Genomic DNA, 22,315 nt, shown 5'->3' on the forward strand with positions numbered 1-22,315 from the left:
TTCATGCTAAGAGACAGGAAGTTTCTATCCTCATGCAAACATCCACAACCACAACCAACACCAAGAGATTCTCTCCAGATGTATGATGAATCTGCATAAAAGGATGTTTCAGGGTCGACTTGTTGTCTTAGTGATTAAAGCTCATAACAAATAACTGCAACATCACTACTATTATGCACTATTAATGCATCTCATTGTTTTTATTAAACATGACAATGTACTCAATGCCCTCATAGGAGTTACAAATCATGTTCTAACAGCATTAAATGACTAAATGACGAGCTTTGAGTTTATTATTTTTCTGTATTGTTTCACCTCAGAGTGCATTATCAAAGATGGGATCAGCTAACGACATTAGAATACAATACAGTGTCCTTGTAAACCATTTGTTGTTTTAATTATTTATTCTTTCACTTTTTGTAGGGGATGTGAGATTCACGTTCATGTTAATAGCAGTTTGTATTTCAGGTGTGTGCAACATCATCATCAATTTCATATACAAAGGCAGAAATGGTAAGAAGTCACAAAATATTGTATTTATTTTGATGCACTAAATAAACTATTTTGGTGGTTTGATATGAAAAAAATCTTTGACTTGAATTTACATTCTTTATATTTCTTTAGGTGTGGTATATTAATATTTCTGTAAATTTGACTGATAATGTTAATCTAGTTGTGCATCATACATATTCAAGTTCTTTCAAGAGTGTGATTCTACCAACAATATTAGTCCTGATGATGTATTTTCATGCTAAGAGACAGGAAGTTTCTATCCTCATGCAAACATCCACAACCACAACCAATACCAAGAGATTCTCTCCAGATGTTTCATGAATCTGCATAAAAGGATGTTTCAGGGTCGACTTGTTGTCTTAGTGGTTAAAGCTCATAACAAATAACTGCAACATCTCTACCTTGCATGTCTCCATCTACACTACTGAAGGCAAAAATGCTAATTAAGTTAGCTTACTTTGAATAAAATAATACATTTTATGGCTTTTGTACAGAAAGCTGTAAATAAGGAACAAAAACAAGGTAGCAAGGTAGTAAAATTAGATTGTAGGAAAATAATAGGATTCAGGATTCAGGGTTAAGATGCTGACCATGAACCGCAGTATCTCTCAGATCAGGCAATTTTCCTGTGTCAATATATTTAATGGAAATATGCTACTAATTAGTTTTTTTTTTTAGTGTAAAATCACAAAGTGTTAAAAAAGAAAAGACAACTACATAAAGAGAAAATAGTAACAACATAAAAAAATATTAATTAAATAAAATGTGAATGGTGTAATCTTTGGAATAATGAGATAACCTGCATCCTGTGATGTGAGTGTTCGTGGGGGAATGTGAGGTCTGAGAAGTTTTGACAGGTCAGGAGGTAATAGGTAGCAGTTTGTAGTCTGACTTGAATGAAACCGTAAACCAGTGAATCAGAAGAATTGTAGCAGCTGCATTTTGGACTTGTTGGATCTTTTTAATAGTACAGAATACAAGACCTGAATGAGCATGAATGAGAATTTCTGCATCTGACTGTGTTAGAAATGGGTGAACTTGGACGATGTGTCAGAGGTGGAAGAAAGATACTTTAGTGATGTTGCTGATGTGTCCCTCAAATCTAAGATAACTGAAATTACAGGACTTCTTTGTCTCTTGTGCTTAGTGGCAACATCAGAAGACAACTTCCTAATCAGAGCTGCAAATGTAAAGTAGAGGTTCATTGATAAACACACTGAAAGGCACCAGAGACAGTCTGCCTTTCTGTATCTGTATGTCTGAAGTCTTTGAAGCCATAAAAAAGCCTTGAAGGTTCGATATTTAAAAGGTCAAGACCAGGCGAGTCTTCAGCTGTACTGCAGAGACTGTGTGTTGTCACTAAACTAAAACGCATGACTCATTACATTTTCTTTGGCTGATTCTTCCTCACCTCTGACAACATTGTCAGAGTATTAGGAAAACCCATCTCTCATGACTCTACACATATTGTCCACTCTGTTAATACTATTAATATTGTTCTATTTGTTAATGAGAAGCTGTGTTTGTAAAGGCCACCTTCAACATCTGTAATTAATTCAGGTATTTAATCTCTACAACTTTCTCAACTAAACAAAACCACCAGATAAAAGAGCAGTTATGAATGTTACAAATGTATTATTAATACCCATGTTGCACAAGTTTGACATTCACAAAAGAAAATGTAACTTATAAAACCTAATTATGAAACAAAACATGATTAATGAAGAATTCCAGTGAGTTAACACACACTTATTCATCTTCAATACAGGAAGAAGGTACTGAAAGGAGATGGCAAGGTAAGATAGAACATTTTCACATTGGTCACCTATTTGTCTTTAATAATTTTAGAGTATTTAACATGACAATATTTTAAATAATGTTCTGTTTTCATGCATCCAGCACTTAAAATTAATTAATATCTAAACTTTTACAAAAATTAGTTTTTCAAATGCATTCAATGTACTTTTTCTTTTTAATTGCTGAATTTTAAGACTCAATTAAATAAAAAAGTCTCAAATTGGACACATTGTTAGTTGTTGTTGATTTAGTAATGTGATGTTTTCCTAACAGACAAATGAAGTTTTACAGTCATCAATCATACTGCTGTTAGTTTTAACAGATAAAATTAAAACATGTATTCTGACAAATAGATTTATTTGCAACTAAATACTGACAAAGACGTATCTGACCAACATTTGTTTGAATGCAGCAGTTAAAAAACTTCTAATGGAACTGGTGAGTAAAATATTATTGTATCCAGTCAGAATGATGCCAAAAGTTACAGCGGTAAACTAAAACTCTGTGTGTCCTGTATGTATTAGATGCATTGTAATTTTGATAGTTCTTTTTATCATTTTGCAGAGAAGTCAGCAATGATTCCTGATGACCTGGAAACACGCTGCTGATGGATGAACAGACAGCAGATCCAGAAGATGAGGCCCAAAGTTGAAGTACTTTGGGTTCCTATTTACTGAAAAAACCCTGCAGGATTATACCAAACATAGCGATCATAGTGGTTGTACTGACATTGGCACTCTTCTTTGGTTCAAGAAACAGTACAATTGGTACAACAATTCTAAGGACCGAGATCCTAAGACAACATGTTGTTCTCCTGAGACCACAGCCTATAATCCTGAAAGGATGGAGCTGAAACTCCTTCTCCTCTATCCTTCCATGTACAGTCTTGTGAACAACTAGCCAATCATGATCCCAAATATTTCCATTGCATATCATGTGCTCTAGCCAGAGACATGTGAGCTGATGAGTCATGTACAATTTAAGTATTTAGCTATAGCGGGTTTTGGCACAACTGTCAGTGCACACCTTGTATCAGAATACATCCAATCACTGGTCATGAAGTCGCTTTCTGTCCCTCCCTGAAACCAGTGTTTCTCAAACTCTGTCTGCTTCTTCACTAACTGGAACTGTGTAGAATAAATCAGACGCCTGAATGAACATGTGCTGTGATGTTGTGTGTGTGTGTTCTTTCTTAAGCAGATCTGAGGTCAGTGAGGTTATTGACCTCTTTATACTTTCCGCATCCCCAAGTACAAAAGTGTCCACGTGACATAAATTTTGTCATCAGAGGCCTGTACTACGAAGTTCAACATACTCAGGATACTGTGTTTTGAGGACACTTTAGCCTCTTTCAGATAATCTAGTCCAGATTTGACAGGTCTAAGTATAATGGTTTGTGATCTGGACCTAGTCTAATGTGGTCTGGATGGGAAAATTTTCACAAATAAAGTAAATGGTTTGAGATCATTAAGAAAAATACTACAGTAAAAATGAATAAAACTTAGGATTATGATGCACTTTGACATCCTCTGTCATACTTTTTAATACTGAACAAATAAGACCACAGCAAATGGGCAGAAATAGCAATAAGACTGAAAAGCAGTTTACCATGAGTAAGAACAAAAAGAAAAATATGCTACAGTTAAAATGCTCAATATTTAGGACAAAATGCACTCTACTGATCATTCTCATTTCATCTTCCCCCTATTTGTTCAATTTTTCAGACAAGAGAAAAAGAGAGAGAGCAGCTGTGGTCGAGCGAGCCAGAGAGTGAATGAAGAGAGGGAGCGTTGACAGCGAGAAAGCCGGTGAATCAGATCAATAAAACGATATTTCCTGATTGTTTCATAGCGATTATATTCTAGAGCCCAAATAAACACGCCCACAAACCCACACACCTCCGCAGTTACTCATCAAAGGTTAAAATAGCCCTTTAACCAACACAAACATTAAATAACATATATATTTAAGTTTCAACAAATTACAGTAGCCTGAATAGTGGCAAGAGACGTTGTGTTGTCTCAATAATCTTAAATTATGAGCTCAAAGTATGAACTCACTGACAAAACGAAGGAATTTTCAAATAATATTGACCACATTAACTAGACTAGATATGCCAATTATACCATCAACAGTTTTGAGGAAATTAGAAAGGGAACTATAATTTTATTATTGATTGTCCAGTCTCTTGGCAGCTTTAACATTGACAGGGGACGATGATGATGCATCGGTAACATTAGCTGCGTTAGCCAAGTAGCAAATGTTAGCTAGCTAGCACGTTTATTTACCTTTCTTTTTTTCTCTCTTTCCCTCTCTGCTCCATCCTTCCTCTTTTTCCATGGTCCATCTTGCTACTAAGTCATTTAGCCGCAATAAATGCACTTTCTGCTAAAGGAAACGTGTAACTGCCAACGTCTCTCTCTCAGTTCAATTCAATGACAATATAACATTGCTTAAGTATATTTACACAAACTATATAATCATAGCAAACAAATAATAAATAAACAATAAACGAATTTAAAAAAACCCCATTAACAATACAAGAGAGCATGGAGAACAATAGGGGCTGTGGAAGGTAGATAAGAGTAACATAAGATATAAAACATACAACAAACGAATTATTAATGAATAAACATTATTAGCCATGTGGGTCAGGGGTCTAACAGAGCTGTGGAGTTCATGGCAGGTTGCGACATATCTTGCTGCCAGTCTACAACAGTCCTCCCTCTGTCCCAGCAGACTGGAAGTCACTCCGAGTCACTTAGATGGAGGAACTTTGAGAGGAACTTTGAGAATAATTTCCGCTAGTGAAAAACAGGTCTAAAACCATTAAAACTATGGTGACCATATGTTCCAGTTTGTCTGGGATTGTCCCCAGATATTTGTCCCGACAAATATCTGTAAAACCCTAATTTGTCCCGGTTTTCAACATTCACTACCAAATTGTCCTGGTTTTCACCACAATTAAAATGAAAATTATAATTTCATACTTGTATGAGAGTATATTTTCTGTCGTGCATGGTGGAAATGCCGATATAAAAGATCATATTAAGATGGCCAAACATAAGCAGTGGCTACAAGTGGAAAGTAGCGACCTACTTCAGAGGGAGAAACTGCAGTGTCAGCTCTCTGAATACTCCACGTAGGTGTGCTAAGCGCTGAAATAAGTGTCCCCCCATCCCGATGAAAATACCTATGGTACGTGCATAAGCGCATACATGTGCGCGTGCGTGAACGTGCAGTAACGTACACTTAAGCCTGGATTTGTAAAAGATTTTGTGAGAGTGATCATTCCTAACTAAGTGTATTTTGTGCCTGAACCTAACCAGAAGTTAACCACAGCGTTGTCACATCATAAAACATACTTATTTTGTACAAGGCTCACAATGAAGAAACAAGACGTACAAATCCCGCGAGACATTTGCAGAGACACGCCCTCGCCCAAAGAAACTATAAAACTTTTCCGTGCTTCCATGATCTTCCCGTGGATGTAATAGAAGAGCCCTCATAAAAACTTTGACTGTCAGCAGAAACGTTCCCAACTTTTTCACTTTCTGAATACATTTTTAATCTCTATATACTTGAAATATTTTAAATATCAGAAGAATCACCGTGAATTTACGTGTCTTACTTGTATTTAAACCAAACTAAGAACAAGGAAAATGTGGCTGTTTTACTTTCTGTTCTGGATCGCAGTGAGAGCCAGCGCAAGTAAGTTTGGGAAAATTTAAACTGTTTTTAACTGACATGTTGAGAAAATTACAATATCATAGTATATTTCTGCGCATGTTTTGTGTTATATTTTTCTGTTTCAGTTTTAATTTTGTGACCACACCCTCAGGTTAAATAGATCGTCCAGTTTCTGTTTACCAATGCACATGCCCACATTTACATTAACTATGACGACAACAAAATAGTTAAACATACAGTACTGTGCAAAGGTTTTAAGCACTAAAAGTAAAGTTAGAATGCTTACAAAAATATTGCTATAAATTGTTTTAATTTATCAATTAACTTCTTACAAAGTTGAGTAAACAGCAGAAACCTAAATGAAATCAATATTTGCTGTGAGCAACTTTGCCTTTAAAACAGCAGCAGTTCTCCTCGGTTCACCTTAACACAGTTTTTCATGGTAACTCGCAGGTAGGCTGTTGTAACCATCTTGGAGAAAGATGTTCTTCTGTGGATTTATTATTTAGGCCGTCTCAGGTGCTTCTTCATGTAATCCCAGGTTGACTCCATGATGTTGAGATCAGGGCTCTGTGGGGGCCAAACTATCTGTTGCAGGACTCATCATTCTTCTTGTTGCTGAAAATAGTTCTTTATGACTCTAGCTGTATGCTTGGGGTCATTGTCATGTCATGAATGAATTTAGGACCGATCAGACACCTCCCTGATGGTATTGCATAATGGATAAGAATCTAAACATCTAGGGTGCCTAAATACTGTATAAGTGTTACATTTATGTGTATTTAATTATTTCTTCATTTATATACATGTTTATATATTTACACATTTGTATATTTATGTATTTATTCATATATATTACATTATTTTGTTATTAATTTATTCACACATTTATAATGTATTTATTTATTTATTTTTATATACCTTTACTTATCCATAGTGTAACTTGCTGCAGCAAAATAAATAAATGTGTCAACTTCATCCATCAATGGTCAGGAGCCGGGTTAAAACCTCTGATTGGTCAGCCTACAGCCTCAGTTGCTGCACTATCTCCACGAGAACTGTGAATACAGCTTCATTAATTTCTGTGTCAGTTGGGTCAATATCATTCCAATTTGTTAGCAAAGCCGTCAATCTGATCCAATAAAGCACAGGAACTGTAATTTGCCTCCATCTGTTCAGCTACAGCCGACATATCTACTATTGTAACACACAAGATTTAATTTAAATCTGCACCAGGTGCTGCCATCTTGAATTAGGCAAAAGCAGCAGATTCAAGTTCAACCACCAATCACAGGACAGAGTCCGACCCCTGACTGCTGATGGATGAAATTGACAAATTTACCTATTTGGCTGCAGCAAGTTACACTGTGGATAAATAAAAGCATAAATAAATAAATAAATAAAGTTATAAATAAATGTGTGAATAAATGAATAAGTAAATAAATTATTTAATATGTGAATGAATAAATGAATATACAAATATGTAAATATATAAATATACATATATATAAACACATAAATAAATAAACGCACAAGTAAATTTAACATTATATATTTAATATATCATTTAATTTGTGATTTATTTATTGTGATAATTAAGCATTAGATTATATAATTATTTATTCATTCATGTATTTAAGCATTTTATTATATAATTATTTATGTATTTATATATTTAGTTTCTGCCCTTCCATATAACCTTCCATATAAAATTAGAGCAGGACAAAAACATTTCACCGATTTAAAGTTCAGATGAAACGGCATTTCGACAGTATTTAACTTCCATATTGAGACGTATTTCTGAGTGAAACAGGACAGAAAGGCGGTTCGTAACATTGGGAGGAATTGATTTGAACATTGAAAAGTGGACGTGTCATAATAAATCTGAGCTCTGTGACACTAAAAGTTGAAGATTGATTGATGGGTGGATGTCATGATGTTATTGGTTGAAATTGGTTGGTTCAAGCCTGCGTAAGGCTTGAACCAACACATCATATTTGTTTAACAAGAAGAAAACATGACTGGATTTTGATATAAGAACACAAAGAAATGGATTTTTTTGTATTTTTTGGCATATATTGTTAAATAGGTGCACAATATGATCAGTGATGTGATCTAAAAGGGTTAAAAAGGCATTTTTTATTTCATGTCGACTTCAAACAGAAATTTGCATTCACTTGTTATCAATTTATTTTATTTTTCAGAAAAAACACTCTACAGAAAAATAGGTGACAAAGTTGTTCTCACACCAGCCTCTGTAGTGAATCCCATCACCAGTATAGAATGGAAACATGGACCTGATCTTGCCATGGAGTGGTATGGAGACGAGACTTACTCCTATCGACACTTCAAAGGTACCACTTTAATCTAAATCAAGCTGTTTGGTAGCCAGAGATCAATGATTTTACACATTAGTTTGAAGTTTTTGATACATTTAGGTTGAGATTTTGGTTTAAATTAGGGGTCTAAATATTTTCGGTTGTAAATTTATTATATTTTAAGGAATTCTTTACAGTATTTAATAAGTTTATCCCAGATTTTGGTTAATTTAATAGATTGTATTATAATACAGGGGTTTTAAATGTGTTTTCTGCAAGAATTTAGTTTTTTTAAGGAGTATAACCCAATAAATTTGACAAATAAAATTAATGCTAACCCTGAATTTTCACCTTTATTAAAATATTGAGGACCTTTAAAGGTATACTGGTAAATAAGGTATCATTTAATGTGTTTTGATCACAAAAGTCCTTTAATTGTGAAGATTATCCCTAAATATCTGAGGATGTTGCAATCTATAGATTTATTCATTCATTATCCCTGTAAAACCTAATTAAATACATTAATTACATAATTATCAATGGGTAAATGAATGGAATTAGGGTTATAAAAAAGGGATTCACTTGCTATTTCTGTGAGAAATCAAAACTAGACTTTTTTGTATGAAAATCAGCTGTTCTACAAACATTTTCAGTGTTTTAAAGTGCATATTTCTCCAGCTGACCACTCATAAGTGACCAACACTGGAAATAAGTGGCTCTAGCTGACAACATACTGTTAGACGACTAAAAATCTCTGTTTAGAAGCTAAACCTGTGCATTTTTGCAGATAGTGGTTCGCTGAACATTTTAACTGGAGCGCTGACGATCACAGGACTGACTCCAGACGACAGCGGCAACTACACAGTAGAGATCAACAACAAAGTCACCAGCAAGACTCAACTCCTGGTTATCTGTAAGTGGAGGAATTGTGTATGAAGTTTGTCTTAGTTTATCAAAACAGCCCTAAATTCAAAGGAAATGTCTTTTTGTTTTGTTTTCTATCAGCTCCTGTCTCTAAACCCACCCTCTCCATATGGTGTGAACCTGAGATGACCTACTGTGTCCTCACCTGTAATGGTAACACCACAGATGCTGAACCAGTCACCTACTGGTGGACGTCAGGTGATATAACGTGGTCTTCAACCAAGGAGCACAATATAACAAAGGTAAACACAGGATAATGATGTTTGTGTGTCTGATCAGTAACAGATAAATCATGTTGCAAGAATAAACCAGAATCTAGTCTTTAAATTGATTCACATATTCAGGTATCAGTTGGTGACCAGCTTATTGTTGATAATCTGGACAAACTGTAAAAATACAAAGTGAGATCCTCAAACAATCTGTATGTTTGGTTTATGAACTTTCAGCTAATATTGTTTTTCTTCCAATTTCTAGGAAGACAATGAGCTGTGGTTCAGCTGTGCGTTTAAAAACCCAGTCAGCTCAAGCAGCAGTGAAAAAGTCTTCAACCCCTTCAAGGAAAGTGAGTTATCACACCAACAAATATCTGCTGTAACACATTTAATGTATTAATGCATCTTACTGTTTTTCCTAAACATGACAATGTACAATGTACACATTTATATGAACTGTGAAACCAGGAAATGTATATTTGAAGTCTATCATAACTGTGAATATTTGGCTGTGAACAGTTTTATAAATCTGGTTTAAGGAATAGTGATGTGATGAGGGTTATAAGGTATTTGTTAAGAGTTTTAAAGAGATATTTGTCCCCTAAAATTAGAAATAGATAGAATCAGTGGAAATTAGCTGAGGGTAACACTTTAAGTCCCTATTTTAATATTAATAAGACGTATATAAACATTTATAAACATAAACATTTAATAAATGGTTATAACACACTATAATATAGTTGTAAGTATATGTTAAAAGGATTCACATTTCAAGTCTGTCTTAAAACAACAGTCAGGAGCCCAAAATGAACATTTAAACATGTTTTTCTTGCTGTAATCATTCCTCCTGTTCATACTGACCATTAGAAGATCCCTTCATAATGCACTTACAATGTAAGTGATCAAATCCACAGTCCTCCTTCTGTGCAAAAATATCTGAAGCTAATATGAAGCTTCAGCGTCCAAATGAGTCAAATCAAGTAGATATCTTTCAACGTTACACTTGATATGACTAACTCAGACTGATGAAGACTCATATAATCTTCACATCACCTTTTAAATGACTGTGTGGACACACTGTGGATTTTGGTCTCCATCACTTATTCTACTTTATGCTCCACTACATTTTAGGAAAATATTGTACTTTTACTCCACTCTATTCGACATATATACATATTGTAGTTAGTTTACAGATTGTGATTTTACGTTTTGAAAAAATCATATTTAAAAAATCCAATGCAGTGTTAAAGATCAAACCAGTGCTCCTCAACCTGTTTGGCTTGTGACCCCTGTGACCAACAAGCAGCATCTAGTTGGGACCTCTTTACTTTTCAGATGGTTTCATTTATAGAATTGCTAGTGGGTCCAGAGAGGTAAAATTATACAATATTTCACTGAAAACCAAATATGAAGCTAGAAAAAACAAATAAACACAGCAGCAGAACATTTAGTTTTTCTCTTTTCTTTCCTTTCTGACCCTTTGGGGGGTCTGAACCCTACAGGTTGGGAACCACTGGACTAAACACCAGCTACTTAAATAGTTTTTTTAAATAACATGACTGGGGATGTGATCTAAAAGAGTCAAAAAGTCATTTTTTATTTCATCTTGACTTTAAACAGAGAAATTTGCGTTCACTTGAAGTTAATTTATTTTATTTTGAAAGACTTTGATTGGTTAATGAACAGTATTACAGACCCACAGGATCTGAGATCCTGAATACAGCTTCATTCATTTCTGTGTCAGTCAAGGCTGATATTCTAATTTGTTCAGTGAAGCCGTCAATATGATCTAATAAGCATAATAAATAAATAAACTTGTAAATAAATGTGTGAATAAATTAATAAGTGAATAAGTAAATGAATATAGGAACGAATAAATAAATATACAAATGTGTAAATATATAAATATATATACATATAAATGAATGAAAAAATACACAAATAAATTTAACATTTATAATCTAAAGTCTCACTACAACTGTACAATCCGTATTGTGACATATTTCTGAGTGAAACAGGTCAGACAGGTAGGATGTAATGTTGGGAGGAATTGATTTGAACATTGAAAAGTGGGCGTGTCATAATCAATCTGAGCTCTGTGACATTAAAAGTTGAAGATTGATTGATGGGTGGATGTCATGATGTTATTGGTTGAAACTGGTTGGTTCAAGCCTGCGTAAACACACATCATATTTGTTTAACAAGAAATAAACATGATTGGATTTTGATATAAGAATACAAAGAAATTGATTTTTTTGTATTTTTTGGCATATATTGTTAAATAGGTGCACAATATGACCAGGGATGTGATCTAAAAGGGTTAAAAAGGCATTTTTCATTTCATCTTGACTTTAAACAGATAAATTTGCACTGACTTGTTTTTAATTTATTTTATTTTTCAGAAGAACCACTCTACGGGAAAATAGGTGACAAAGCTGTTCTCACACCAGACTCTGTAGAGAATCCCATCTACACCATAGTGTGGAAACATGGACCTTATTTTGCCATAGAGTGGTTTCGGTATGGAGACGAGACTTTCTCCTACCGACAATTCAAAGGTACCACTTTAATCTGAATCAAGCTGTTTGGTAGCCAGAGATCAATGATTTTATACATTAGTTTGAAGTTTTTGACAAATTTACATTGAGATTTTGGTTTAAATTAGGGTTCTTAATATTTTCTGTTATGTTATTTATGTTACAGTATTTAATAGCTTTATCCCAGATTTTGGCTAAATTAATGGATTGTATAATAACACAGGGGGTTTTAATGTGTTTTCTGCACGAATTGAGTTCTTTACGGGTCCAATAAATTTGACAAATACATTATCATTACATTATTATTATATTACATTATCCTTGTAAAACCCAATTAAATACCTTACTTACATAATCATCAATGGATAAATGAATGGAATTAGGGTTATAAAAAAGGGATTCACTTGCTTTTTCTGTGGGAAATCAAAACTAGACTTTTTTGTATGAAAATCAGCTGTTCTACAAATATTTTCAGTGTTTTAAAGTGCATATTTCTCCAGCTGCCCACTCTTAAGTGACCAACACTGGAAATAAGTGACTCTAGCTGACAACATGCTGTAAGATGACTAAAAATCCCTGTTTAGAAGCTAAACCTGTGCGTTTTTGCAGATCGGGGTTCGCTGAACACTTCAACTGGAGCGCTGACGATCACAGGACTGACTCCAGACGACAGCGGCAGCTACACAGTAGAGATCAACAACAAAGTCACCAGCAAGACTCAACTCCTGGTTATCTGTAAGTGGAGGAATTGTGTATGAAGTTTGTCTTAGTTTATCAAAACGGCCCTAAATTCAAAGGAAATGTCTTTTTGTTTTGTTTTCTATCAGCTCCTGTCCCTAAACCCACCGTCTCCGAATGGTGTGAACATAGGATGACCTACTGTGTCCTCACCTGTAATGGCAACACCACAGGCGCTGAACCAGTCACCTACAGGTGGACATCAGGTGACACGACATTGTCTTCAACCAAGGAGCACAAAATAACAAAGGTAAACACAGGATAATGATGTTTGTGTGTCTCATCAGTAACAGATAAATCATGTTGCAAGAATAAACCAGAATCTAGTCTTTAAATTGATTCACATATTCAGGAATCAGTTGGTGACCAGCTGAGGCAGAATCCAGGCTGTGCAGTTTAGGATATTTAGACAGTTTAGAATATTTGTGAAATTAGCTTTAATTATATCTAGTATATTAAATGGTAAATGGACTGTACTTGTATAGCACCTTTATAGTCTTTCGACCACTCAAAGCTCTACGAGTCACATTTACCCATTCACACACGGATGACATAGCCATCAGGAGCAACTTGGGGTTCAGTATCTTGCCCAAGGACACATGCAGACAGGAGGAGCCAGGAATCGAACCGCCAATCTACTGATTAGTGGACGACCCACTCTACCTCCTGAGCCACAGCCATCCCAACAAATATGTTTTGCATTGTCTCTGGTAAATAAACAATATATAATTAAATAAACTGAACAGCAACATGAACAAACCTGCAGAAAATAAAGATTTCAGATCACGGAAAGGGCCAGACTTGTCTCTGTAAAGTCATAAAAAGTGACAACAAGAGCTGCATTTGGATACAAGGTTGGACATTTTTATTTTTATCCAATTAACAGGCAACTGTTGAGATGATCTAATATTTTATATGAATGTCGTAGTTTCACAAAACATTCAAAGATATTTAATTACAAGTTTAAACCTTCAGTGTTCAGACATTTTTAAAACTCTGAATATCTCCACATGTGTCACGGCAAATAGTAATAAAGCATCACATTAATTAATTAAATTTATTTATTAATTACTGTATTTATTGTACAATTTGATATTAATAAATTAAATGCTTTATTACTATTTATGTGACACTTTTGGTCCTCTATACACCAGATGGGGGAATTACAGTGTTTTTATATCTTTTTTGTTTCCCATACAGTCGTGTGTGTGATTAAAATGTGATATTAGAAAACTTGACAGGTTTCTCTGTTAATTACTTCATATCTATTTTTGATACAAAGAAAAAATCAAAAAGATGTTAGAGATTTCCCAAATAAGGTTTTAGTATTCTACCAAATCATACTAGTGCACTATAATTTATACTGGGTAATTCAGTCTTGCAGATGTGCTAAATAGTGGATTACAGCATATATAGTGAAAAGCTGATGACTAAATGACTAAGTACCAACATCACTGTGTTGTCCCTGATGTTATTGTTGGTAATCTGGACATACTGTAAGAAGACAAAGTGAGCTCCTCAAAAGATTTGTATATTTGGATTATGATCTTTCAGCTAATAATGTTTTTCTCCCAATTTCTAGGAAAACAAGGAGTCGTGGTTCAGCTGGTTCAGCTGTGCGTTGAAAAACCCAGTCAGCTTCAACAGCAGTGAAAAAGTCTTCAACCCCTTTATAAGTGAGTTATCACGCTAACAAATATCTGCTGTAACACATTTAATGTATTAATGCATCTTACTGTTTTTACTAAACATGACAATGTGCTCAATGTCCTCATAGGAGTTACAAAACATGTTCTAACAGCATTAAATGACTAAATGACGAGCTTTGAGTTATTATTTTTCTGTATCGGTTCACCTCAGGGTGCATTATCAAAGATGGGATCAGCTAACGACATTGGAATACAATACAGTGTCCTTGTAAACCATTTTTAATTATTTCTTCATTCATTTTTTTGTAGGGGATCTGACATTGATGTACATCTTAATAGCAGTTTGTATTCTTCTTTGTTTCATCATCATCAGCTATTTCATGGGCAAATGGATAAAAGGTAAGAATTGTATTGTATTTATTTTGATGCACTAAATATACTGTATTTTGGTGGTGTGATATAAATCAAATCTTTGACTTGAATTTACATTCTTTATATTTCTTTAGGTGTGGTATATTAATATTTATGTAAATTTGACTGATAATGTTAATCTAGTTGTGCATCATACATATTCAAGTTCTTTCAAGAGTGTGATTCTACCAACAATATTAGTCCTGATGATGTATTTTCATGCTAAGAGACAGGAAGTTTCTATCCTCATGCAAACATCCACAACCACAACCAACACCAAGAGATTCTCTCCAGATGTTTGATGAATCTGCATAAAAGGATGTTTCAGGGTCGACTTGTTGTCTTAGTGGTTAAAGCTCATAACAAATAACTGCAACATCTCTACCTTGCATGTCTCCATCTACACTATTGAAGGCAAAAATGCTATTTAAGTTAGCTTACTTTGAATAAAATAATACATTTTATGGCTTTTGTACAGAAAGCTGTAAATAAGGAACAAAAACAAGGTAGCAAGGTAGTAAAATTAGATTGTAGGAAAATAATAGGATTCAGGATTAAGATGCTGACCATGAACCGCAGTATCTCTCAGATCAGGCAATTTTCCTGTGTCAATATATTTAATGGAAATATGCTACTAATTAGTTTTTTTTTTAGTGTAAAATCACAAAGTGTTAAAAAAGAAAAGACAACTACATAAAGAGAAAATAGTAACAACATAAAAAAAATATTAATTAAATAAAATGTGAATGGTGTAATCTTTGGAATAATGAGATAACCTGCATCCTGTGATGTGAGTGTTCGTGGGGGAATGTGAGGTCTGAGAAGTTTTGACAGGTCAGGAGGTAATAGGTAGCAGTTTGTAGTCTGACTTGAATGAAACCGTAAACCAGTGAATCAGAAGAATTGTAGCAGCTGCATTTTGGACTTGTTGGATCTTTTTAATAGTACAGAATACAAGACCTGAATGAGCATGAATGAGAATTTCTGCATCTGACTGTTAGAAATGGGTGAACTTGGACGATGTGTCAGAGGTGGAAGAAAACTACTTTAGTGATGTTGCTGATGTGTCCCTTAAATCTAAGATAAATGAAATTACAGGACTTCTTTATCTCTTCTGCTTAGTGGCAACATCAGAAGACAACTTCCTAATCAGAGCTGAAAATGTAAAGTAGAGGTTCATTGATAAACACACTGAAAGGCACAAGAGACAGTCTGTCTTTCTGTATCTGTATGTCTGAAGTCTTTGAAGCCATAAAAAAGTCTTGAAGGTTCGATATTTAAAAGGTCAAGACCAGGCGAGTCTTCAGCTGTACTGCAGAGACTGTGTGTTGTCACTAAACTAAAACGTATGACTCATTACATTTTCTTTGGCTGATTCTTCCTCACCTCTGAGAACATTGTCAGAGTATTAGGAAAACCCATCTCTCATGACTCTACACATATTGTCCACTCTGTTAATACTATTAATATTGTTCTATTTGTTAATGAGAACCTGTGTTTGTAAAGGCCACCTTCAACATCTGTAATTAATTCAGGTATTTAATCTCTACAACTTTCTCAACTAAACAAAACCACCAGATAAAAGAGCAGTTATGAATGTTACAAATGTATTATTAATACCCATGTTGCACAAGTTTGACATTCACAAAAGAAAATGCAACTTATAAAACCTAATTATGAAACAAAACATGATTAATGAAAAATTTCAGTGAGTTAACACACACTTATTCATCTTCAATACAGGATGGAGCTACTGAAAGGAGAAGGCAAGGTAAGATAGAACATTTTCACATTGGTCACCTATTTGTCTTTAATAATTTTAGAGTATTTAACATGACAATATTTTAAATAATGTTCTGTTTTCATGCATCCAGCACTTAAAAGTCATTAACATCTAAACTTTTACAAGCAAAAACCAGTGTTTCAAATGCATTCAATGTACTTTTTTTTTAATTGCTGAATTTTAAGAATCAATTAAATAAAAAAGTCTCAAATTGGACACATTGTTAGTTGTTGTTGATTTAGTAATGTGATGTTTTCCTAACAGACAAATTAAGTTTTACAATCATCAATCATACTGCTGTTAGTTTTAACCGATAAAATGAAAACATGTATTCTGACAAATAGATTTATTTGCAACTAAATACTGACAAAGACATATCTGACCAACATTTGTTTGAATAGCAGCAGTTAAAAAACTTCTAATGGAACTGGCGAGTAAAATATTATTGTACCCAGTCAGAATGATGCCAAAAGTCACAGCAGCAACAGCAGTAAACTAAAACTCTGTGTGATCTGCATGTATTAGATGTATTGTAATTTTGATAGTTCTTTTATCATTTTACAGAGGAGTCAGCAATGATTCTTGATGACCTGGAAACATGCTGCTGATGGATGAACAGACAGCAGATCCAGAAGATGAGGCCCAAAGTTGAAGCACTTTGGGTTCCTTTTTACTGAAAAAACCCCCTGCAGGATTATACCAAACATAGCAATCATAGTGGTTGTACTGACATTGGCACTCTTCTTTGGTTCAAGAAACAGTACAATTGGTACAACAGTTCTAAGGACTGACATCCTAAGACAACATGTTGTTCTCCTGAGACCACAGCCTGTAATCCTGAAAAGATGGAGCTGAATATTAAACTCCTTCTCCTCTATCCTTCCATGTACAGTCTTGTGAACAACTAGCCAACCATGATCCCAAATATTTCCATTGCATATCATGTGCTCTAGCCAGAGACATGTGAGCTGATGAGTTATGTACAATTTAAGTATTTGGCTATAGCAGGTGTTGGCACAACTGTCAGTGCAATGATCATGTGCTGTGACGTTGTGTGAGTGCTTTTTTAAGCAGATCTGAGGTCAGTGAGGTTATTGACCTCTTTATACTTTCCGCATCCACAAGAACAAAAGGATCCTCATGACATAAATTTTGTCATCAGAGGCCTGTACTACGAAGTTCAACATACTCAGGATACTGTGTTTTGAAGACACTTTAGCCTCTTTGAGATAATCTAGTCCAGCTTTGACAGGTCTAAATATAATAGTTTGTGATCTGGACCAAGTCTAATGTGGTCTGGATGGGAAAATGTTCACAAATAAAGTAAATGGTTTGAGATAATTAAGAAAAACATTACAGTAAAAATAAATAAGACTTAGGATTATGATGCCCTTTGACATCCCCTGTCATACTTTTTAATACTGAACAAATAAGACCACAGCAAATGGGCAGAAATAGCAATAAGACTGAAAAGCAGTTTACTATACTATGAGTAAGAACAAAAAGAAAAATATGTTACAGTTAAAATGCTCAATATTTAGGACAATTGCACTCTACTGATCATTCTCATTTCATCTTCCCCGTATTGGTTCAATTTTTCAGTTCTTGACTTAGCTTGAAAATGACTGAACAACACCGCCATCCACAGGCGTTATGCGACATTTAAGGTGGACCAGGAAATTTCAATCAGAAGCTGTGAATCTGAAGCCAACTTTAGCCTCGTTTAATAAAGACTAATTACTGATGTTTCATGTTTCATGCTTCAAGTGTTGTCCCTGCTTAGACTGCTGTATTTTAGTGTAACATTAGTCCGTTTGTGTATTCCACCATCCTCCATTGAACAAAATAACCCGAACAGTTTAACAAACTTTGTACATATCACGGTCCCCTTTTAAAACTTCATCCCTCTCCCCTTCATGGTGGAGAACCTGCCAACCACTTTGTCTTTATTAGTGTTTATGTCCCGCTCAACACACAGCAAAGTGATGTTGGATAGTTTGGCTTCATCCACGCACGAACGCAAATAGCTCTTAATGAGCCTCAGACGGCTGAAACTTTGTGCGACGAGTTTCATTCACCACAAACATAAAAAAAGACGTGAATATCTCATATTTTGGATAAAGTTTTCAGCGAAGTTAGTGATAAACTTCGAATCGCTGCTTCTGCGGTCTTCACTTTCCGCAGAGTCAACGAGCGGAAATACGGACAGCGCCACTCTGCCATTGCAATCCACGTTGTGGTCAGAGGGGGGATTACACCCATAGTGATAAGAACTACCATAGAAAATGAATAGAAGCAGCTGAGAGAGTTAAGTTCTCCTGTTCCCGCTTCAAATCCTCCATAAAGGAAAATAATTCAGTCATTGAAAGACTTGTTGTATACAATAATAGTAAACAGGAAACTGAAGTAATAGCAAAGTATAGTAATAGGCAAAGAAAGCAACAGCTGCTGCAGTTTTAACATTTGCGCCACCTGCAGGTAATGAGAGTTAATTACAGCTGCTGTTTTTGTTTTATAGCTGCTGTTTTTGAGTGTTACATATTTCTACCACAGACAAAAAGTATTTTGTTTGCGTGTATCTTTCCTCCTTAACCAAATAGATATGTTAATAAGAATAATAACAATAAACTTTACTTATATAGCACAATTCATGCATAAAATGCAACACAAAGTGCTTAACATAAAAGCAGAGAATCATAACACTTATGCTAAGACAATGAAAACAAAGACAATAAAAAACAAGATCAAATTAAACATAAGATAAAAATTAAATGTAAGATATCTTTTGAAGATTTTATAGAAGAAAAACATGAGTGTGAAAGTTCATTCTTGACATTGGAAACAGCAGTTTGACAAATAAATAAATAAAACAGTTTCCCTTACTCTCAGTTAACAGCACATTTAGTAAAATATGCACAAAGTCGTATCAATGTTACATGATGTAACTAGTAGTGGGACTTTGGTTAAGATGTTTTGTCAAATGAAACATATTTTGTCAAAAAAAAAACATGTAAAATGACTATTTGAAGCTTTTTCAAGTATTTAACCATCTAACAAGTCCATTTAAATGTTAAACGTTTGCAGAAATAAGCACATGTCTAAAACTAACTAACACTGCTGACAGAACATAATCAACCTACATTCCTCCATTTTTTATTTTGGCCCTTGTATCCTTCCCCCTCAGTCTCTTTGTTGCCTTCAAAAGAAACTAAATCTAGTAATCAGAGCCTATAATTGCACCTGAGAGAGCACAAATCTTCATTTCAGGAGAAATCAGTGCGTTTCAGACAAAAATTTGGAGGTGTGATAAACGTTGGCAAATAGGAGAACGCACGCATATCCAAGCCAGAGAGTGCAGGTGCTGAGCTGGAAGTAATCATGAAATAAACAAATAAACAGCTCGCACGCTGCAAGGCTCCAATATCCACTTATTTATTGCACCAAGAAAATAAGTGGTGCAATAAATAAGTGGACATTGGAGCCCTGCAGTGTGCGAGCTGTTTATTTGTTTATTTCATGATAAACGTTGGCACCGTTTCAAAAAGATGAAACTGATTATACTGACGGAGCTGCTTTAATTAAACGTCAAGATTTCCACCTCTGTAAAACTATAAACGCTATCACTGGTCTGATTTTGATAAAAAAAATTAGGAGGGATGGTTCGTGTGAATGGCTCATCTGCTGCCTGCATAACAACATCTTTTACTCATTCACAGTGATGATGAAGCTCTGGAGATACTTTAACGCTTCCTGTGGCTTTTGGTCGACTGATGAAAAAAGCACAATAAACCACCAGATATCTTGCAAATCGCCTCCCAGTCTCCGCTCACATTTAGCCTGTCACATTCTTCTAAAATACGACTGTTGGCTCGTTCTTTCAAGCTCTGTGTTTGCCCTTAAAAATACATGAAGCGTTCTTTTTTTTTTTTTTTTTTTACAGCAGCCGTACACTGGATTAATTTAACGTCTCCTCAGGTTTGACCTTCACACAGAATTCAAGCATTTGTACCCTGAGTCGCATCTTCTTTTTCCACTTCACATGACTGATCCTGAGCTTTTGTGACCTTTATTTATCAAGGGAAATTAGTTTGCAGAGCATCTGTTTTTGCTTTCAGTACCAACATGTTTCATATTTTCATTCATTTCATTAAAGCTGGGAGGGAACCACAGTATGTAACAGTGCCTTGCTCAAGAGCACCTTGCTTTTTATAGGTTGCATTTTAATATTATATATATTATATCCAATTGTATCACTGTGGGGATTTGTAGTTTTGCAGTGATGTACTGTTCATAAAGATTTTTCCATTATGTTTCATTACAGTGGATGAAAAGACTGGAGGTGATACAGCTGGTGTTAAAAGTTTTAATTTAAAATGTTGCATTAATGTCATTAATTATTAACATTAGAACAATTTGCAGCTCATAGTGTAATCATCTTGTTAACAAAGTACACCTCATTAATGTGACACTGCTCCCAGCTATTAGCAAAATAACTCTTTTCCCCGTTAATGTGATTATTATTAGTGAGGTTTATTACATCGAGGGCTTGGATTTTGTAGTTTTTTCTTTTTTACACGTGACAAGGAATGTGTATTGACTTTGAATATTATATTTTTGTTCATTATACTCTCTATTGTATTTAATGATTTCATGTGTCCTGCTATACTTGTGGTTTTGCATGTTTTTGTGTATCTACTGCAGGATAGATATACTCACAATTTTCCAAAGAATACCTTTTTTATTATTTGTTTCTGTTCTTCTTCATAAAATATAAATGCGATCCTTTCATGCTTATCTTGTTCTGTCTGTAGCTTTCTGTTTTTAGGTCAATAGAATAAAAAAGACATTTTTTATAGCAGCACTTACTCTACTGTAAATATGTGAAATAGAAAAGTAAACCCTTCATTTGACAGTTTTAGCCTGCCGCTGTGTGTCATTTCTTGTTTTTATCTCTGTCTGGAAAATGTCATATAGAAGTTACAACACATTTGTAACACAAAAGCCACAAAATAAAGATCAACTAAATTTAAAAAAAATAAGATTTTACCAAAAGGAAAGTTTTGTGGGCTCATATGTTTGAAATATGAGTTTAAATTTGTATTTGTACAATGAGGATGAGTTGAAATTAGCATAAACTTGACCAATATATAACTCATAGTCTGATACTGACTGATATGATGGCCCTACTGTGATTTATTTGATCATACATTTACTGCACGATTATTCATTTCTTCACTCAACTTCTGTGGGAAGCCCTCAACTTACCATTACATTACGTCAGTTTTCACATGAATGTGAGGCGTTGATTATAGTTTTCCTTCATTTAAATGCTGCTACAACAGCTTTTTCACATTCTAGACCATGTTTAGTGTTAAAATGGTCAAACATCAGCAGCTTCAATCCAAGATATATTTGTAGGATCCTGGTTTCAGCCTTTAAACAGCCATCCCTTCCAGCAATAATAGGAAGCTGTAATAAAATGAGTATTCATCTTATATTCTATCATTGTTTTTAAAGGACAGGTTCACAATTTTTCAAGTGTGTCTTAAAACAACAGTCAGGTGTCCATGTGAACAGAAAAAGAGGTTATTAAAAGATCTCCTTCAAATGTGCTTTCAATGTAAGTGATGTGAGTTATATGAGGCTTCAGCAGTCTGAGTTAGTCATATCAAGTGGATATCTGACACATTTAGTCTTTTCAGCATCAAATTCCCTCTTTGTGTTTCCTCAGACAGTGTTTCCC

General features: G+C 34.5%; 1 protein-coding gene and 2 long non-coding RNA genes across 4 annotated transcripts in view; all 3 read left to right on the forward strand.

Moving 5' to 3' along the window:
* Positions 1–15,457, forward strand: part of LOC122976560 (titin-like) — a 100,453-nt gene extending 84,996 nt beyond the window's left edge. For both annotated transcript variants that reach the window (XM_044345131.1, XM_044345130.1), the window contains exons 14-18: positions 11,857–12,012; positions 12,601–12,726; positions 12,819–12,979; positions 14,312–14,405; positions 14,688–15,457. In XM_044345131.1, coding sequence (XP_044201066.1) covers positions 11,857–12,012; positions 12,601–12,726; positions 12,819–12,979; positions 14,312–14,405; positions 14,688–14,812 — 662 coding nt within the window. In that variant the 3' untranslated portion in view covers positions 14,813–15,457. The remainder of the gene's footprint in view (positions 1–11,856; positions 12,013–12,600; positions 12,727–12,818; positions 12,980–14,311; positions 14,406–14,687) is intronic.
* On the forward strand, positions 2,654–2,977 carry LOC122976574. Its single transcript, XR_006400973.1, has 2 exons — positions 2,654–2,748; positions 2,875–2,977. It is a non-coding gene; the product is annotated as an uncharacterized LOC122976574 (long non-coding RNA).
* A 494-nt stretch (positions 15,458–15,951) lies between the features above and the next one.
* On the forward strand, positions 15,952–17,239 carry LOC122976572. The gene is made up of 2 exons (XR_006400972.1): positions 15,952–16,560; positions 17,137–17,239. It is a non-coding gene; the product is annotated as an uncharacterized LOC122976572 (long non-coding RNA).
* The last annotated feature ends 5,076 nt before the right edge of the window (positions 17,240–22,315 follow it).

This window comes from Thunnus albacares, chromosome 24 (assembly GCF_914725855.1).
Source record: "Thunnus albacares chromosome 24, fThuAlb1.1, whole genome shotgun sequence".
NCBI lineage: Eukaryota > Metazoa > Chordata > Actinopteri > Scombriformes > Scombridae > Thunnus > Thunnus albacares.